The following is a 19,248-nucleotide window of genomic DNA, read 5'->3' on the forward strand; positions in this document are numbered from 1 at the left end:
ACATCGAAGATATCTCATCATACAAGAGGTCAATGATTAGGGATGATTTACATTTGCAACATGCATATTCTTTTTTTTTCCCAGTGACACTCTGAGCGTCGTGGCTTCAGAGCACCGTCCATTCAACATCAAGCAGAGAGCTTTGGGCAAGGAGGACTTCACAAAGATCCCTCATGGAGTGGCTGGAGTGCAGGACAGGATGAGTGTCATTTGGGAGAGGGGAGTGGTAAGTGCACACACACACACACACACACACAGAGAGATACAAACAAACCTGAAAGTAACTTTTGTGGATTTCAGTGTTTCAGTGGAAGCTGGTGACATCACCCAGTCACATGCTTTTGCTTCTGGCGTGTTGCTTAGCTCAGCTAGCTGATGCTGTGTTAGCTTCATGTGCATTGCAGTGCACGCAGGGCTGCATTGGAGCGGTGAAATGTGATGATAAAATGGGGCTCAGACACTGATCAAAAGTATATATATTTTTTGTGGCTAGTAGCGGACAATCACAAGTCCACTGCACTTTGCCAGCGACTCAGCAATAATGTTGTTGTAATGTAGTTGTATTAGTCTTAAAACAACCTGAAGGAGTAAACTCTAAGCACCACAAAAGTATACAGTGGTATGACGAACTAAAACTAAAGTAAATAAAGGATCTTCTGACATTAACAAAGAAAATCACAGATTAAAATTATACTTTGTAACATAATCAAAATGTTGTATTTGTGTTTTTCCATGAATACCTGCAGGTTACGGGAAAAATGGATGAGAATCGTTTTGTGGCAGTGACGAGCTCTAACGCTGCAAAGATCTACAACCTGTACCCACGCAAGGGGCGCATCATCCCCGGGGCTGACGCTGATGTGGTGGTCTGGGACCCGGATGCAACAAGGTACGCGGTGGACGTGTTATTGTTGCTTGATGTAGTGCAGGATAAACACCCCGGTACTGATGGATCTCCTGTCTGTGCAGGCAGATCTCTGTGAGCACTCAGGTGCAGGGCGGAGACTTCAATCTGTATGAGGGGATGCGCTGCCACGGTGTTCCCTTGGTCACCATCAGCCGGGGACGTTTGGTGTGTGAGAACGGTGTGTTCATGTGTGCCGAGGGATCCGGAAAGTTCTACCCTCAGCGCACCTTCCCTGACTACCTCTACAAGAAGATGGTACAGAGAGAAAAGGTGTGTTCACATCCACTCATTTTGATCACTTTATAAAGACAAGAAGTCTCTCCGAAAGTTAAGTAGCTCTGACAGCAGGGCTCATGTTGTGCTCTGCTGTGTCAGCTGACAGCCAGACTACTGCTAACACACCCATCATACTGTGTCTCGCTGCACTGATTTGACAGTCTGTAAAAAGGATTTAATGCTCCTGCTTGCTCTGTGCACTAACACGGTTTTTCTGCTGCTGCTGCTGCTGTCTGCTGAAGCTTCCTTCATCCAGCCTCTGCAGGGCCTTTGCTCTGTTTCAGCTACACTGGATGCTTTACGCCATGGTTTTATCAAGTTATTTATATCTCCCTGAAGTACAGATGAGTCTCATCACATGTTTTAATACTAAGAGCTTGGCACTCATAAAGAATTCATCACGGTTTATAATCTTGAAATTCAAATTCTACATGCTGCACTGTGTTTAACTTTTTCTGAGCTGTACTCACTGATAGACTTCCAAATTTAATTAAATGTCTTGCAACAGAGAAACAACATCTGAGAGCACATGCACAGAATATCTGGGTCAGCTGAAACTGGTCTGCTCCTTTAAAAGATATGGATGTATTTTGGTTACAATCTATGAAAAACTGGTAACTTTGAGCTTTAGTAGTTCCAAGCCCTTTTCCCTAAGGAACTCTTTTTTTGTCATTAAGTAAACTGATGACTAATTGACATTTTATGGATACTTTATATAATATTTAGTGCATAGCAATAACAGGACAGAACAACTGATAAACTACACAAATCTGAAGAGTGAACACAAGATCTGCAGGAAACTTGTGTGAAGCAAGCGATTAAATGAACTCGGAGCAGACCACTTCCTTTTAATATTGCATTAGAGATGAGTTTCCCTTATATTTTTGGAACTTTTAATATGATTCTTGTGTTTGTTTTTTCTACATTTATAAATACTTAATAGATTTTGAAGTTTTCCTCTCCCTGATGCCTGGCCATGTTCTATCAGCACTTTGGTTGTTTTTTGTGGGGGTTTTTTTAGATTTTTTGGGGGGGTCTTTAATTGATAGGACAGACTAAGTGTGAAAGGGGAAGAGAGAGGGGCAGTCACGCATGCAGGAATCGAACCCACGGCCGCTGCGGCAAAGACATAGCCTCTTTCTACTAACTGAGCTACTGATGACAAGTTTGTGCACTCATCCCTATCCTACAACTCCGAAAAGTTAATCACAGTTCCAAATAATGACATTAAAATGTCATTAAAATGTTTACAAATCCAGCCTTTATCTTTGAGTGTATTTACTCTTCACCTTTCACCCCCTCCCTCTCTGTTCCAGACTCAGGCTTATAAAGGGGTTGACAGGGATCCCTACTCTGGTGACGTGGCCAAGGTGGTAAACACTATGAAGAAGGAGCTCGGATTGGGCCCCATAGACGGAGATGCGGCCAACAAAGTTTGTGCTCGGGTGCACCAGGGAGTGCGAGACCTCCATGAGTCCTCCTTTAGCCTCTCGGGTAAGCTTGAATAAAACTTATAACACTGTTGTTATATGGTAAGAACCTTCATGACTGTAGTTTTGATGAACTTTGTGTTGTTAAATTGTTCTCTCAGGGTCTCAGGTTGATGACCACATCCCGAAGAGGTCCTCAGCCCGGATCCTGGCCCCTCCCGGCGGTCGTTCCAGTGGTATCTGGTAATCGCTGCTGCTGGAGCTTCACCCGTCCGAGTCTCCTTGTTTTGTAATATTCTGAACAACCAGGAAAACTGCACTGATTTTCAATCACAGGATTAAAGTTAAGAGAGGAAAATAAATTGAAGCACTCGTCTGTGATTGGTGAAGACTTAAACTGATGATCGGTGACCTGCCAAAGTGACTTTTACAAAATCTAATTTGTGTCTTAATTGGAGCGACTGACCTGATTAATTACATGAGAGTCAAGGGCTATCTATGAATTTCAAATGTTTTTCCAAATTCAAGCTGATCATACTAACATTGACAAAGTCTGCTCATTCTCACCCTGCTCGTATCCCGCGAAGAAACTAAACAAACTGTGAAAGATCAAAACCAGTACAGTTTTTTAAGGTTTGAACTGAAGTGATGTCGACTGAATTATTTAAAAATAGTGAAAATGGATTCAGTGAATTATCTATTATACCCCCGTCACACACACACGAACATACAGCACACTGTAGACACCATAGCTTTAGACTCATGAAGATGTGTGTGGATTATGTTTGTGATTAAACGCCCACTGCGCTCGGCTTCCTGCTGCACCATGGGTTCCTCCGACAGTGTTTTTATTTCCAATGGGTGAACTATACTGTGTGGTGATGAAATCCAACTGCTTCAAACACTGTGTGATTTTACAGCTCTTGAAATAGAGTTGGACTCGACCCTATCCATCCTTATGTTTTCACTGCCTGAAACAACACTCGCATATCCCAAAAAAACATCCTGCCTCACCTGCAATGTAGCAGGGTCTATAGACTGAGTTACACATATAACCTGTGGGAATATTACTGGTCCCAGTAATAATCACACAACAGCTTAATGCAGTCAGTCATGGAAACATGGTGTCTATCGACCTTGCAAAGTGCTAAAAGACTGAAGAGAAGTCAATGTCTTAAAGGGGGAGGTAAAGAGTATGTGATTTAGGGATCAAAGTTGGGATAACAAGAAGAAAAAACTTTGAAATAATGCTGCTGATATTACAGAACGTAAGAATTGACATGATTTACATTAATAAAGTTGAATGCAGTGACTTCTTGTTCACAGGAGAGAGCACTTTGTAAACACCAGGGGTCTCATTTAACAACATGTGCATGAAAGGAAACTAAATCTGAGCGTAAAAAAACAGTAATTTTATTCAATCAAAAGTAGCTCTTTTAACTAATGAAAATGTGCATTACCATCAGTAACAGCCCTTTGAGCATCTTCCAGCTCTTTAATTTGTTTTTAAAGCCCACAACTTTACCAGTTTCCAGCAGTGAAGTTCTGATAACTCATCACATGCTGCCCCTCCTACACTAAACCAAACCAGACAAAATACACAGCTAGCCAGTGAAAAGAATCTGTGTTCGAAAAGGGTGTTTGGCAAAACCAGATGGTTTTATTTGGCACTTTACATGTGATACGAGATACGTCCATAAAAGACTTTCTTTCAAGAGCAAGAACGTTGTTAGATTTTAATGAAACTCATCTGAAAAGATTGGATAATCCCCTCTAAATAATGTCCAGGCAAGTAATTTATCTGTGATTACACTTGTCTAACACTTTGGGCTTGTTACACACTCATGAGCAGTAGTAGTTTTAAATGCTTGCATATGATCAAGCACAAGAAGAATCAAATTAGTCGGATTCACTGCGTGGAAATGTGCGTTTGCACATTTCATGTACAAAATTGTCCATATGCACAGCTGATAAATGAGGCCCAGATTGTGCAGACGGGACCCAGAAAGTAACTGAAAGAAGACTCTGTCATGTCGATGCGTCTCAGTAGTATCCCATGGACTGTGTTTTTAAAGTGAACTTCCTGTTTGTGGGAAGATAAGAAGGGATTGTCATTAGAGCAGTGTGTCTCCACAGAGCAGGAAGATTGAGCTGCACAGGCTCAAAAAAAAACCCACCGACCCTCTCACCTCCTGATGATGTCTCATTCCTGCCTATCAGTATTATATTTATACATGACCACGTCCTCTTGTCTGTGAACTATATATTTAGGATGTTTGTTTTGTTTTTTTAGTCCAAGAATAAATGTGCCAATGTGAAATCACCCATGCCACACCCTCACCCATGCATGAAGAGCACCACACAGAGGCGGAGGAGTCAACGCTCCCCACAGGCTCACAAAAACTGGTGCTGTTTTTTTACTATTACCAACAACAACAACGACATTATTTTATTGTTGGATGGTTTTGTTGTTTTGAAGGCACTGTGACTGGTCAGTGGCTGTGTGTGTTTGTAGATTCTTGTTGTGTTGGACAGTGAACCTGTTGAATCTGTAAGTGGCTGCTTGTTTCTTACCACAAATAACTGCAAAAGAATAAAGTTAGAAAAATAATACATCTGTGTTACTTCTTGATACTAAAATTGCCCAAAGATTTGTGGTCAAAGAGGTATAATGTAAAACAAACATACAATTTGGCAAAAGATCAAAAGTCTTCTGTGTAGTGACATTCAGCGGTAAGACTGAACTTCTCCCATGCGGCAACGTGTAGGAGAAGTATGGTGGCTGACACAAAAACATGACTGGCCCGATGTAGAGCCAGTGTGTATCCTTTTCTTGGCTACTGAAGAAATAACATTCAAATGGCTCTTTCTAAGGTAACATGATTCTTATTTTCACATGATTATAAACCAATGAAAATATAAAATATTATATTCAATTTCTGCCAATATGTTTACCAAAATTATATGCACAGAATCTTAGATTAAGTCGATGATTAATTAACAGATTAACAGATCCAAAAAACACACAAAAATAAAATGAAATAATATAGAACAAACCCAGAGGGAAGATTTTGTGCCAGAGCTGCTCTGTATAAATGCATGTATACATACTATTATATGTATACTAGAATAAAAAAGAGAGACTATGATGAAAGAACAAGGGAAATACAGTACAGTAAAAATGCAGAGACCATCTGCAACACATAAATGAAAGTGCAGCATATCTATTACAGATTACAAGCAATGAAAATGATACAGATTGCATGAAAATAAAAATTACTGACTAGAAAATGAAAAAAAAATCCTTTATTTCATGCCACAGATAAAAACAATTAAGTTTTGTGTTTCTAAAAAACATTCTTTTACATAGGTAAAAATTGCAGAACTGTTCTGTAGAAGTGTGCTGTTACAGGTAAAAGTCCTACATGAAATACTTAATGTTACAAGTATTAGAACAAAAGTATTAACAGCAAAATGTACTTGAACCTTAAAAGTACAATGTGGGCAAGATTTTAAAGTAACTTCCAGTGGGGGAGTAGGTGTTAACTACTTTATGTACTGTTGGAATTTTAAATCTCTAGCACGGTATCATAATTTATAAATTGTGTGCATTTTTAGTTTTAAAAGTCTTAGCAACATGTAACCCCAACTCTAAGGTAAACATATGAGTTTAAAAAAAGTACAATTTTCAATTCAATACAATTCAAAACGTTATAAAGGACTCAGCTCATAGAGAGGTCCATAGATAATAAGACAAGATATTATCAGCAAAATAAAAAAAAAAGAAAAAGGGACATAAAACAGAAATAGAAAGGAAATAAAATACATATGAAAATATAGAAAAACATTCCAAAGTGAATCAACCATTTGCATTTCTCTCTAAAATGTAGTAGAGTATAAGGTACATTGAAAATGTAAATAAGGGAAGATGTAAAGTGCAAATGCAACATATGAATGAAAGTGCAGTGTACCAGTGACAATATTACAAATTTCAAGCAATGTAACTTGACATATTGAAAACAAAATTAAATTGTGACCAAAAAATGAAAAAGGTAGCATTAAATAGAAATACTCAACTAAAGGAAAAGTACTGTACTTTCTTTCCCCCACTAACTTTAAATAAATTTAGCTGATAATAATCATTAGGATTCCGGATTAAACTTGTAATGACACTTTACTTAAGTAAAGTATTTTTTAATATTTTGCTTAAGTAAAAGATCTGAACACCAGCCACTCACGGGTACACCAGTTTCGCTAAAAACAATAGGAAAATCCTGCAACTGTTTTGCGCATGCGCACTGCACCAGCGGCTTAGTTGGGAGAGCAGTCTCGCGCAGTTTGCTGAGGCAACAGTCGGGGTTATAGCAACGGAAAAGCCCATCACAGAGAGACAACGGGACGGCTGTGAGAGGGACGCTGTCGCACCTCAGTGAGTAATAATTACTCATCTTAATTTAAAACATCCTTATTTACGTTTAAAACCCGTTTATTTGGCGGCTTCTTTCATTTACGTCTCACATTAATAGTTGTGTGGTCCCGCAGCAGACAGTTATTCTGATGTGCGTGTGTGCCATCGAAAAGGCCTTCAGGGGAGGGGGGCGTTAGGCTGCAACAAAAAGTCTCGCTTCGCGTACACTTTGGTGTATTTTGAGTTTGCTAATGTCTCTGCGGTGAAATGAAATGAGATAGAAAGTCTCTAAATTCAACAACAACCAGACAGTCGCAACCAGACGTTAGCAGTTAGCTAGCAGCTAGCAGCGTTACAGTGCAGTCACACAGGGGCAGACCGCCGCTGTTGCGACAACTGTCAAAACACTCCGCTTTACCAGTGAAACCGACCGGTACCGGGCTCTGAAGTCATTCACAAACATTACTTATATTATTTACTTGTGTTGTAACCTACTTTTAGAACGGCGAGACCTTATTATATCTGCTGAATATGAGAAAAAAACCCGTAATATTGCACAATAGCTGTAAATCTGAGGGTATTTACCAGTGGTCAAATTCCCTTTATTGGGTAATAAATCATGTTTGATAAGATTAACTGATTGGTTTCCTATAACCAACAAAGGAAAGGAGACTCACTTAAAAACAAAAACAAAAAACAACTGCATGGGTTTCATCTCACTGATGCTGCCCCGGTCAGATTTGCGTAGTGTACACTTACTTGTGCTTGAGATTTGATAGTGTATCTAAATGCAATGAGGGAAAAAAAATAGGGAAAACAATATTTGTAATTACCAATATTACATATATAAAATTGCGCGAGACAATTATATTTTTAGAGCACTTTTTTCATGTCTTTTTTTTTTTTTTTTTTTTAACTTTTATTTACTTTTATTTTACTTTTTCGTGTTTGTGTTTTGTGTTGTGTTTTGACTTTTGTCTTTTTTATTTTCAGGTAATTTTTGTATACTCTATACTATTGTTTTTTTTTGCTAATTTTGGGCTATTTTTGGGTGCTTGTTGTCTTAAAAAAAGAAAAGAAATCAAGCCAATTTGCTCAGATTTGAAAGGGTTAAAATTCGTTTCTTTTTTTTGCATTGCACATTTGCATTCGTTAGATTCTGGATATCTGTTTTTGATATCTTCATATGTAAACTTATTATATTTGCATTTTTGCCAACTTGTTTTTTGAACCGCTGCACAGCATTTCCCTCGGGATAAATACAGTTCTGGCATATCTTACATAATTTATTTTTATGGCTTCATACTGAAAACAGAGCTCTTTATGACTGTTTAAACTTTTTTGTGCTTGGAAACTATCATATTCATAAATGAAGACAAACAATGTGGCCAGCTGATGTGGGAACTTTCTATATATGCATAACAAGCAATGGTGCATACTTTCTTTTGATAGTAACTGTTACCAAAATGGTGACTATAGAATTTAGATAGGGTCACAAAATTTTATTTTGACCTCATTTACAGTTAGCAACTAGTTGTTATTTTATTAAGTATTGATTAATCAGTCTATTATCTCACTGATCCATTCATTTGTTGGTAATATGTCAAAATACTCAGTTTAATATCACAGAAGTCTGAGAAAACTTGTTAACATTCACATCTGAGAAGCTGAAATTGAAGACAGATTGCCATTTTTTTAATGTTAAATTTAATTCAGCAGTTAATTTATTTGATTATCAATATTAAATATATATTTGGGTTATAGATTTTTTTTAGCCCTGGTTACAATAATAAGTACTCTTCAAACAACAAAAACAGCCTAAAAGTGTTACACACCTTTAAAAGAGGAAAAACAATGTCCAGTTACGCTCCAAATGCGGGCATGGGTTTCTAGAAAAACCTTAATCAAATTCATAATTTTAGACTGGACTAAGTACAGATCCCTTTAAATGGATTTGAATTAACCAAATAATCAGCACTGACAGTTTCAAGCCATATGCAACGGTTGATATTAGCCCCTAATTTGGAGGAGAGAAAGCTTTATGGAATTTTTGTTATTTAGAATTTGTACTACAGTAAAGAGTCAGATGCAAAAAAAAAGGAGGAAAAAAAGTGGAGTCGTGCGTGGAGGATCTGCAGAATGGTTTTGGAAACAGGATCTGTCACTTTGGATAGTCCAGGTTTAGAGTTACTCTTTTACATTCAGATCCATTCATGGTTCTTCTTATAAATCTCTGACACACTAAGCAGGTAAACAAATTAGCCGGTTATTATTTAAAGGGTACGAGAAAATGACCTGAAAATAAGAAAACGCAGAGAAGTTAAAAAAAAACAAAGCAACAAAGAAAAGACAAGAATGTGACGAGAAAAAATCCTAAAAGTTGCCAAATCAAATAAATTTGCTGAGCTTTCAAAGGGTCAAATAGCTTGTAAAAAGCGTCTCAATGCGGCACAAGAAAACCAGTGTATTTTCAGGTTTCAAAGTATTAACAGCTAGTAGCTCTTGGTTGTAGCGCTGCCGTCACTGCGTTAATTTACACTCGATGGCCTGTTTGTCTTTTACTTATCTAAAGAGGTCTTAGTGATTGAATAGTTGTGTGTACTCATGTGTGCAGTTTGTTTAATTTTGGTTTTATTGGGGAGCAATATAAACTTTTAAATAAATGTAACAGACCTTTAGTGTGCACTTTGTAATTTCAGACCTGCACATTTGTGAAAGTAGATTTCTGGGCTCAAAGGACACAGCAGCATTACCGGCAGGTTCACCGACCACAACCAAATCAGCGGGCTCTGCCCGGCGTACAGTGTTAATTTGAATGCAGTGAGTTTACAGGAAATGCCTTGCTATTGTTGGATCTTTCCTTATCTGAAGCTGCCAGTGTGATGAATCGTAGCTGTGTTGCTGGATTGTCTTGCTGGTGATCTCAGCTGCCTCTGTGCACCATGATGAGTTTCAACATGATCGACCTGAGCTAAAAGGATTAACTGAGGCAGAGATTAGTGACCCAGTGAGTGAACTAGTGACTGCTACTTTATCTGTGATGTGTCTCTTTGTGACCATGTGGAGGAGCTCTTGAACACAAAACTTTTCTGACCATTTGATAGAAATGCAGGTGCAGAGGAAGTTAGGAAGCTTTCACAGTTATTTAACCCTTTGTAACCTGAGTAAATTGGTGTTTTTTTTCCCCAAGAACATCGCGGGAAAAAGCAATGAGCAACTTGGTAAGAAGTGTTCCACAATTAGCAAGAAATTAGTAGATTTGGAAAAAAATAGTCAAAAAATATCTATGGAAAAAAGGCTAGGGAAAAACTATATCTATAATTGAAATATGTTACAAAATTAGTATACATTTTTATGCCCCTTTTCTGGGTAATTTCCTTTTCTTTATTTTTTTTTACCAACTTGCTAATTTTTGGGACCTTTCTTCTGTTGCTCATTGCCATTCTTCCCATGTTTTTTTAATTTTTTTTTTTCAAGCCAATCAAGCCAATGTGCTCAGATTTCAAAAGAGCTAGAGAATATCAAAATTCAGGTTTTAAAAATTGCCAGTAAAATATTTATGAAGAATGAGAATCTTTGCAATGCAGTGCTAGCTCACATAAATACTTGTTTGTGCCTACAGGTCTTTCTGTAAGGTGGTCCACCACAACCTGATTTGAACAGTTCACACCAACATACACGCAGCGAAGGTGAGTAAAGTGTGTCTGTTTTTATATATTGGCCTGGCCATGAAGCAGTCAAGCAAACGATTCAAACACTTACACAGGATACCTTATTTACGCAGCTTCTTAAGTGTCTTTCATTTGCAAGATAATAAGAATTATGAAGATGAAGTATATTTATTTCTTTATATTTATTTCTTTGAACAGAGAAGTTTAATGTAATCAGAGTTTTTTTTTTTTTTTAAATAACCCGTCACATTTTACCATGTTTTCTTTGTTACTGTTTTATCTTTATTTGGGAAGTGATTGATGTCATGATTGCCACAGATTAAGTGTAATGACTTAACACAGTTAAAAACGTCTTTCCTTCAGGCAGTCTTTTGTCTAATGCAGAAATTCTGATTTTTAAGAAAGAGTAAGTTACTCGCTTTTTAGGATAGGATAAGGCTTTATCAGTCCCCTGTGGGGAAATGTGGAAAAGTTAATGTCAAAAGTCTAATTTGAACCCATGCCTCCAAGGGAGACTGTGGCCCACACACAGGGCCAGCCTTTTAGACTGCGTTGCCATCCTGAATTATGAATTACTCTATAGTAAAGCTACAACTAAGATGGATTCTGATATGACAAAAACATTTTGAAAGATCAAAGAATGATCAAATATTATATTGTAAAGCATCAACTGTCATTCAAAAATTTTTGTTTTGACTTACAAATGTAACTTATTTTTCAATACCCATGTCAAACTTTATGTACATATATCCTGGTTTATATATGTTGAAGTGTAGTTGTAATTTGTGACTATGCTTTTTTATCTTAAGTTATAGTTGCACACATTAATCAAAGTGTAGGCTCTTATTATTTATCAGTCTTAAGAAATCAGTTGTTCAGCTGTTGCATCTAATATGTTTGTGCGCGTGCGTGTGTGTGTGTGTGTGTGTGTGTGTGCGTGTGTGTGTAAAGCAGGAGGATGGCAGTGAATGTCTACTCCACCTCTATGACCATAGAGAACCTGAGTCGCCATGACATGTTGGCATGGGTCAACGACTCTCTGCAACTCACTCACACAAAGATCGAGCAGCTCTGCTCGGGTAAACACACATTTTAAATGATCTATTTATTTATTGTCATGCTTTTAACTTAATTCAAAATGTATATCAAGCTCTAAAAATAATTGTGATTTTTTTTCGTAGGTGCTGCTTACTGTCAGTTCATGGACATGCTGTTTCCAGGGTGCATATTAATGAAGAAAGTCAAGTTCAATGCTAAACTGGAACATGAATACATCCACAATTTCAAGGTCTTACAGGCTTCATTCAAGAGAATGAATGTGGACAAGGTGAGAACACACACACGCACACACACACTCATACCCATTCATAAACGTTCAGACTAGATTTGATTAAACAAATTATCCTCATGGGTCCTCCTGAGTTGTTAAAATACGTAATGGAAATGTCTTGTGTGTAATGAATTAACTTACATTAATGGAACATAACAGTAAATTTATTTTCTGTAGCTTTATTATGCATTGAAGTGTGACAGGATTTTGTTTATGTTATGTTTTTGTTCATTTTTTCATTACATACCTTTCTTCATTTTTTTCCAGCATTTCATCTTTCCCTTCATGTATGCTCACTTAGCATGTCAGATATTTTTTTGAGCACTTTTGGCTTTAGTAGAGGGACATAAATAGCTGTATTTTGTATTTATTTTACCACCATTCTTTAAGGAAAACATGTCTTCCAAACCTGCAGTGATTTTTTTCTTCACTCTTTTTAAATGTTTTTTAGCGATTTTTGTAGAAAACTTAAAACATGTTGGACATTTTTTTTCCTAATTTCTGTTTTGTTTTGTTTTTAAGAAAATGGGTTTGGGAGGCATATTTTCTTCTTTTTTTGTAATTAAAAAAATTTTTAGGTTTTTTTTAGATTATTATAGAAAACTCAAAATTTGGGGCGATTTTTTATTTTATTTTTATTTTTTGAAAGGTGTCTTTACTTTTAAAAATTGCCAAAATGACACCAAATCTAGAAGACTGAAACTAAAAACAGAAATTATTGTTGGATTTTCACATTTTTGATGGCCCTTGAACATATCAGGTGGGATGGGCAAGTGGGGAGAAAGAAGAAAATTGGGTCCTTGAAAAGTCATGAAAAAGTTTTGAAAATTTCTGAAAATTTGTGGAACCCTTGTTAACCAAATTTCAAAAATTGTTTTCTCCATTAGGCACTTAGACACAAAACATGGGTAAATAGACTCCAGGTTGAAAAATACCAGTAACCCTTAAAGGAATCCCTCTAAGTATAAGCAGTCCTTGTTGAAAAGGGTCTTCCTATCATCAGTTGTCATGTTATCCTCCGATTTTGGTCGATTTGTGTCCCTTTAATCCCAAACTGTCACGAATGCAGCGTTTTTCTGGCATTTCAAAGATTTGTATTTCCTTTAGATCCATACGCAGGAGTCATCTCACCTGCTGTTTAAATAAACTTAACAATAACAACCCCTCATCGCTCTTTCTCTGTCTGTCTCCCTTAGATCATCCCTGTGGAGAGGCTGGTGAAGGGGAAGTTCCAGGACAACTTTGAGTTCCTTCAGTGGTTTAAGAAGTTTTTTGATGCTAACTATGACGGGAAAGAATACGACCCTCTGATGTCACGGCAGGGCCAGGAGGGAACGCCGCCTCCGCCCAACCCAGGTACAAAACTCACACGGTTGTCACCATCAGCTGTGTGTGAATTCAGAGGCTTCATTTCATTGCTCTCACCTCTTCATGCAAACACATCCCCAACTTCTAACCCAGGTGAACCCATTCTCCACAAACCCAAAAGACGCTCTCGCCCAGGTAACATCCCCTGCATTGAGCATGTGTCTGTGTGCTTGACAATGTTTCCAGAGTTTCTCACCTTCTTCAAACTGTGAGTTACTTGCTTTATGGATTGGCTGGTTTTGGTCAGTATTAGGGGCTCTGATTGTATCTCTGTAGTTATATGTGGCAACAAAATGATTATATTATGTAGATTTTTGATAGTTTTACAAAATATCACAAGTCTTCTGGACATTGCCTCTCCAGTAGCAGTCTTGCACACTTCACAAGATATCCTGCTTTTACTTGCAAGATGTTGATCAGAGTCAGCCAATTGAAATTTGGAATTGCTGCATAGAAATAAGTGGCAAAAGAGCAAAAACAAGGAAGGAAAAGTCCAACATAAGCTTTAATCAACTTTCTAAGGCAAAAGTTCTCTCTGCAGGCTCTCTACTTGGGACAACGTATTCTTATAGAACAGGTTGTATGACATCCTATGAAAATGCACGCCAAACAGTTCATATGATATCATACGAATTGGCGCCCCACGAATGACATTATGTCCTTAACATACAGTTAGATACGGCGTGGTCACAGTTACAGTGGTCATGTTTAGGCAAAAGAGGTTACTATGGTTAGATTTAGGAAAAGAAACATGGCGAGGACATACCTTAAAAGGACTCAAAGTTCACTGAGTTCTGAAAAGATGTCTCCAAGGGAGGTGTTGACTCATCCACCACCCTAACCTGCCTCCTTACAAGACTGCTCAGGACTGCTTCCTTGTTTACTCCCATCAGCGCATCGCTAACGTGATCGCAGCCTTACAAAATGCATTGGATATAATGAATTTGGGTGCATTACTTTTCATAGGAAAATGTACGAACCGTTTGTGAGAACAGCCTGCTAGGGCACAGTAATCATTGTCACGGTTAAAGTCAGTTAAACACAACGCCACACAATCATTGCTAGCACTGATGGGAAATATGTGTTTTGACACAAGAATTGTTCCTTAAGGTAATAAATTCAAACAACACTGCAAAGTTGTCCTACTCAGGATGAATTTGTGTGTGTTTGTGCATGCGTGTGTGTGTGTGGGTTTTTTTATTTGTACTTTGTGAAAAACAGTTATTTTCTTTGGGGCCAATGAAACTTTTCGAAAGTAGGAAAATCTGTAGATGGGGCTTTTTGACGGTTAGGACTTTCAGCTTTAAGCTTTCAATCCTGTAAAGCTTGAACATTGAAATAATATCCAGATTTTGTCAAAAATCAATATAAAAAAATCTTTTGAAAAAGCAATTTGCATATATGGAAATAATTTCTTATCATATTTGATATGTTAGGCATTTATGGTAATTAATTGAGCACGCAAATTGTCTCTTTTTTTGTTTGGAAACAAACACTTACATTTTTCATTGCAATTGGAACATTTTAACTGTTTTTTTGTAATTTTTCCCCAAACAGGAACCCTTTTACCACCTTTTTAGTGTTCTGCAGTAGGCAAAAAAACCCCTAAAAAACAAGTATATGTTCTTATTCGGGCAAAGATGGACTTTATATTTCCCACAGAAGACATCATTAGGAAAGCCTTACATTCTCTGAATGCCCAAGGTCTCGAGTTTGTGATTTTAATGTGTCGTGAGGCTGTGATTATCCTAGAGGTCACAACAGGTCATTTTGTACAATGAGGTCAAGATTGCATAAAACAGGTTTTTTAGGAAAGTAATGTTATGTGGATGAGATGGAGGTCACAGAAAGTCTTGTATCAAATACGATACAAATGGGGTTATAGGGTTAACAAGTCAGTTAAGTCAGTTTCGATTAGGGAAAGATTTAGGATTATTTCTCCACTGGCAGCAAAAGCAACAGATTAGCCGCACAACAGCGATAACCTTGGTGCTTCTCTTCACTAAGAAGCATAAAATAAATTGCAGTCAAATATTTATTCATGTTCTAAATAAGAGAGACCTAAAATTTATAAAGATACTTTTGGTCACATTTAAGCAATAAAAAGCCTGAGCTTTTACAAACCCAGCGTATACAGCTCATTGGTTAAAATGAAGCAGTCTGTTCTGAAAGTCTGTTTTCTCACACAGACAACTGACAGACGGCTGAAAACAACACAGCCTAAATACATCCATCCTAACAAGTGATGATATAAAAGGATGTGTGTGTTTTTGTCTTCCAGGCCCCATGAGAACATCTCCCACAGCACCGAAGAATGTCCCCACCCCCCAGAGGCAGATTAACGTAACATCAGCCCGCAGGTCTGCTCCCCTGACCCGCAATGGAGGAGACGCTGAGCTCATAGAGCTCAACCAGCAGGTACCAACCGCTGTGATCTGTCCAGCCACTTCATTTTAAAAACAGTGCTTTCATTCTGTAGCACCCTACCAAGGTACTAGCTTCCCTACACAGGTAGCACATTACATTGCATCATTGATGGTGCCTTTCAGTGTTCGTGAAGTTTCTCAAAATTGCATCGTGGCACTTGTTTCATATTAAGAGCTGTTTGTGGCACAAGCTCTCATGTTGAGAATACCAAATGGGTCCAGTTCAGCCCAGCACTGCTCTGTCAGAAGGAAATAACAACACTTTGCCTGGTCTCTGTGGTCATATTTTTACATTGTTACAGACTGTTGATCATATTAAGTCAATTAATTGACTATTTTAAGTCGCTTATCAAGAAAAAGAGGGCTTTTAAAACTTCATTTGGTGCTGTTACATAACATTTGCCCTTCCAAATGCTCTTTTTACCTGCTGTTGCTTGTCCTCAAAAAACTTTGTTGCTTTTTTGATGACTGCCCATTGTTATTTATTCTATTATTCCTCATTTATTTTGTATGTATCTACAGTAACCCTTAACCCTCAAAGAGACCCTCTTATCTGTTTTTGGTATATATTTATCTTATACCCACAAGCAGTTTGACCAGCCTCTCTCCACTCATAGCTGCTGGACATGAAGCTGACTGTAGACGGACTGGAGAAGGAGAGGGACTTCTACTTCGGAAAGCTGAGAGACATTGAACTCATCTGCCAGGAAAACGAAAATGAAAACCCAGTCCTCAGCAAAATCATGGACGTACTGTACGCTACAGAGGTAAATACAGTCAAATCACACACACGGAGCACGTGCATCAGGACGAAAGATTTTACACTTTAACACTTGTATGAGATAAAAGCAGCACAGATCAGATATATGTCATTGTCATTGTTGTCATCCCCTAATCATTAGCATGGGCTGGAAAATACATTGGAATATATTTCAAAGTGTTAGAGATACTTGCACAAGTACTTAAACCTTTTGAAGTTTGTACAAATTTGTTTAATTTTCTTTTTAAAACATGGGGAAAAAGGAAATGGGCAACTTGGTAACTTGGTAAGATATTTTCCACAAATTGCAAGAAATCAGTAGATTTAGAAAATTATTTTTAGATAAGCTAGGGTAAAATAAAAGCTAGGGAAAAACTGTATTTATAATTATCATTATCATATTTAAAATTATGTTGCAGAATTGGTATAATATTTTAAGCACTTTTCCCAACTCTTGTTTGACTTTTTTATTTGTTTTTTAACTTTCTTTTTGTTTTGTTTTTTGTGTTTTGTTTTTTTTTTTTTTTTAACTAATTTTCAGGTAATTTGTGTACTTTTTCTAATTTTTTGCAGTTCTTCTCAAACTTCTTTCTTGAATTGCCTTCCTCCCATGTTTTTGGGAAAAAAAAGTCAATTTGTTCAGGTTCAAAGGGTTAAGAGGCTAAAATCCTCAAAAATGTACACTGATGTACACTGACCTCAGCCTTCTTCTACAGGAAGGATTCGCACCACCAGATGATGAGGACATTGAGGAAGGGGCACAGGGAGACCAGGAGGAGTTCTGAACTCTTCTTCCTCTCTGCACTATCCTTCCACCACCTCTCACCCTTTAACCTACCTGATAATTATTATCATAACCCCTCTTTTTCCCATTTTATTTTTTTCAACTCCCCTTACTTCTCCCATCCTATTTTTCGGCTGTCCATATCCATGACAACTTTGTTGCACAGCCTTGCTTCCCAAACTCTTACTAGCAAAGGACTCTTGACCCAGACCTGTCTGGACTCTGGCCCAGCAGCCTGGCTCGGCTCACTCGACGTATTCTAACCTGTTACCAGAGGGGACAGCTGCACTGCAGGGCTGGTTTAGCCCGCTAGAATGGTTTATGGTTAATAGCAAAGAGATTACAGGGATCCAGCACTGACAGCCTGGAGCCAACAGTGCTATCAATCTGTTTTAAGAGGCACGTCACTTTCTCTCACCATGCACTTTGATTGGTGATGACCACACAGACGCACACAAGCATCAGGGTTATCTGCAGAGTTTATATATGAAACCACAGTGTTTTCCACAAAATGTGACCAGTTTAAGGATATTTTGGCTGTAAATTTCACATGGTGAGATTATAAATTAAGCCCCTTACAGTAGCAGATAAGGCTGTACATATTTTTTTTGACCATACTGCATATGATGACACGTGAACGTACATTTAGCCCCCAGACATATCACAGACTTTGAACTGCTCACATGTACATGCATAAAGAAGTCATCATTCCCGAGGTGAAAACATCTGCTCTTACTCATCACCCACCAGACAGGGTTTGCTCATTTTGACAGCTTGTGTATGAAATAGCACGATGTATTTATGTTTTTATTTATTTATCTTTTTTTAATCTGCTCTATACAGTTTCTGAAAAAAATGTGGTTTTGGATTTGGGGAAATTGAAGGTCTTGCACTAAATGTAGCGAAACAAACCGACTGAAATGATCCAAAATGCCAACATGCAGTGAAGATACAGGAATTTTATATTTTGTAGATTTGTTTTAAAGAGGTTTGTATTTTATTTGCATTGAATTCCTCAATGGCCATGTTAGAGGCATCAGTGTAAGAGTTATTTATCAGGCTTTGAATTCTATGAATGAACAAATGCTAAAAAAAAAAAAAAAAAAAGAAGTAAGACTACAGACAGACACTACTAAACACTAATGTTTGACTGTGTTAATTGAGTTAAACATTTTAGCTGCTATCATTATTCTTCTGTTGCCGTATTTAATTCAATTTTGTTGCAACGCGTTAAAACACCACTGTGGCTGCCAAGGAACTAATGTTGTGGTTTATTGTGATTTACCGCCAGAGTGTGACAGTAGTATAACCAGTCTGAGAGAACCAACATCAGACCATCTCTCACCATTTGTTGCCATGGCAGCCATGTGATGCATCATTTGGAGTTACTGCTAGAATGAAATAAAGCTCTGATGTTCAAGAAAAGTGACAAACCTTGTTGTTGTGTGCGCTCTCTGCCATGTAGCTGCTGAATTTCTCATTTATCAGGAGTGGTGTTGTCATTCTTATTTCGCGTGCAATTCAGAGACTAGGAGAGAGATATATTATCAAGGAAACAAAAGTACAATTAACATATTGACCCAGTCGGACATCTGCTGTGGTCGGTGGTTAAGCTTTCACTTAAACTAATGGAGGAGGTCTTGAGATGGATCCAGGACTTTTGTGCCAAACACTAAGTGACTCATTTGAGCGGCACTAATTGCCTCTTTTGAGAGACACTGCAGCCAAAACTCACCGTCTGTTCCACAGAGAGCAGCCAGGGCGGATGGTATAACTGGACCTGGCACTTGTCGAAGATAGAGCCAATAGCAGAGATCATACAGAGATGAGATGATGAATTTCTAATTTCCTTCTGGTTTAAAACTCCCAGTGGAAACTACAACCTGGT

General features: G+C 37.8%; 2 protein-coding genes across 4 annotated transcripts in view; both read left to right on the forward strand.

Moving 5' to 3' along the window:
• LOC121955620 (dihydropyrimidinase-related protein 5-like) overlaps positions 1-3,284 on the forward strand; it is a 29,864-nt gene extending 26,580 nt beyond the window's left edge. The window contains exons 10-14 of the mRNA XM_042503652.1: positions 85-226; positions 747-889; positions 970-1,177; positions 2,500-2,677; positions 2,775-3,284. Coding sequence (XP_042359586.1) covers positions 85-226; positions 747-889; positions 970-1,177; positions 2,500-2,677; positions 2,775-2,860 — 757 coding nt within the window. The 3' untranslated portion in view covers positions 2,861-3,284. The remainder of the gene's footprint in view (positions 1-84; positions 227-746; positions 890-969; positions 1,178-2,499; positions 2,678-2,774) is intronic.
• A 3,668-nt stretch (positions 3,285-6,952) lies between these two features.
• On the forward strand, positions 6,953-17,638 carry LOC121955709 (microtubule-associated protein RP/EB family member 3-like). 3 transcript variants are annotated; one of them, XM_042503766.1, is made up of 9 exons: positions 6,953-7,042; positions 10,644-10,710; positions 11,644-11,771; positions 11,874-12,019; positions 13,219-13,378; positions 13,484-13,525; positions 15,672-15,808; positions 16,434-16,583; positions 17,293-17,638. In XM_042503766.1, exons 3-9 carry the CDS (start codon positions 11,651-11,653, stop codon positions 17,359-17,361), a joined length of 825 nt encoding a protein of 274 aa, XP_042359700.1. In that variant the 5' UTR covers positions 6,953-7,042; positions 10,644-10,710; positions 11,644-11,650; the 3' UTR covers positions 17,362-17,638. The 3 variants fall into 3 exon arrangements, with proteins under 3 accessions (XP_042359700.1, XP_042359701.1, XP_042359702.1); XM_042503767.1 differs by having other exon boundaries at positions 11,647-11,771; XM_042503768.1 differs by lacking the exon at positions 13,484-13,525.
• Positions 17,639-19,248: the final 1,610 nt, after the last annotated feature.

The sequence above is a fragment of the Plectropomus leopardus genome, chromosome 16 (genome assembly GCF_008729295.1).
Source record: "Plectropomus leopardus isolate mb chromosome 16, YSFRI_Pleo_2.0, whole genome shotgun sequence".
NCBI lineage: Eukaryota > Metazoa > Chordata > Actinopteri > Perciformes > Serranidae > Plectropomus > Plectropomus leopardus.

Coding starts and splice junctions, on each gene's coding strand:
- LOC121955709 (XM_042503766.1), top strand. CDS start 11,651: ATGGCAGTGAATGTCTACTCCACCTCTATGACCATAGAGAACCTGAGT. Junction 12,020..13,218: donor AGAGAATGAATGTGGACAAG/GTGAGAACACAC, acceptor TGTCTCCCTTAG/ATCATCCCTGTGGAGAGGCT. Junction 13,526..15,671: donor CAAAAGACGCTCTCGCCCAG/GTAACATCCCCT, acceptor TTTGTCTTCCAG/GCCCCATGAGAACATCTCCC.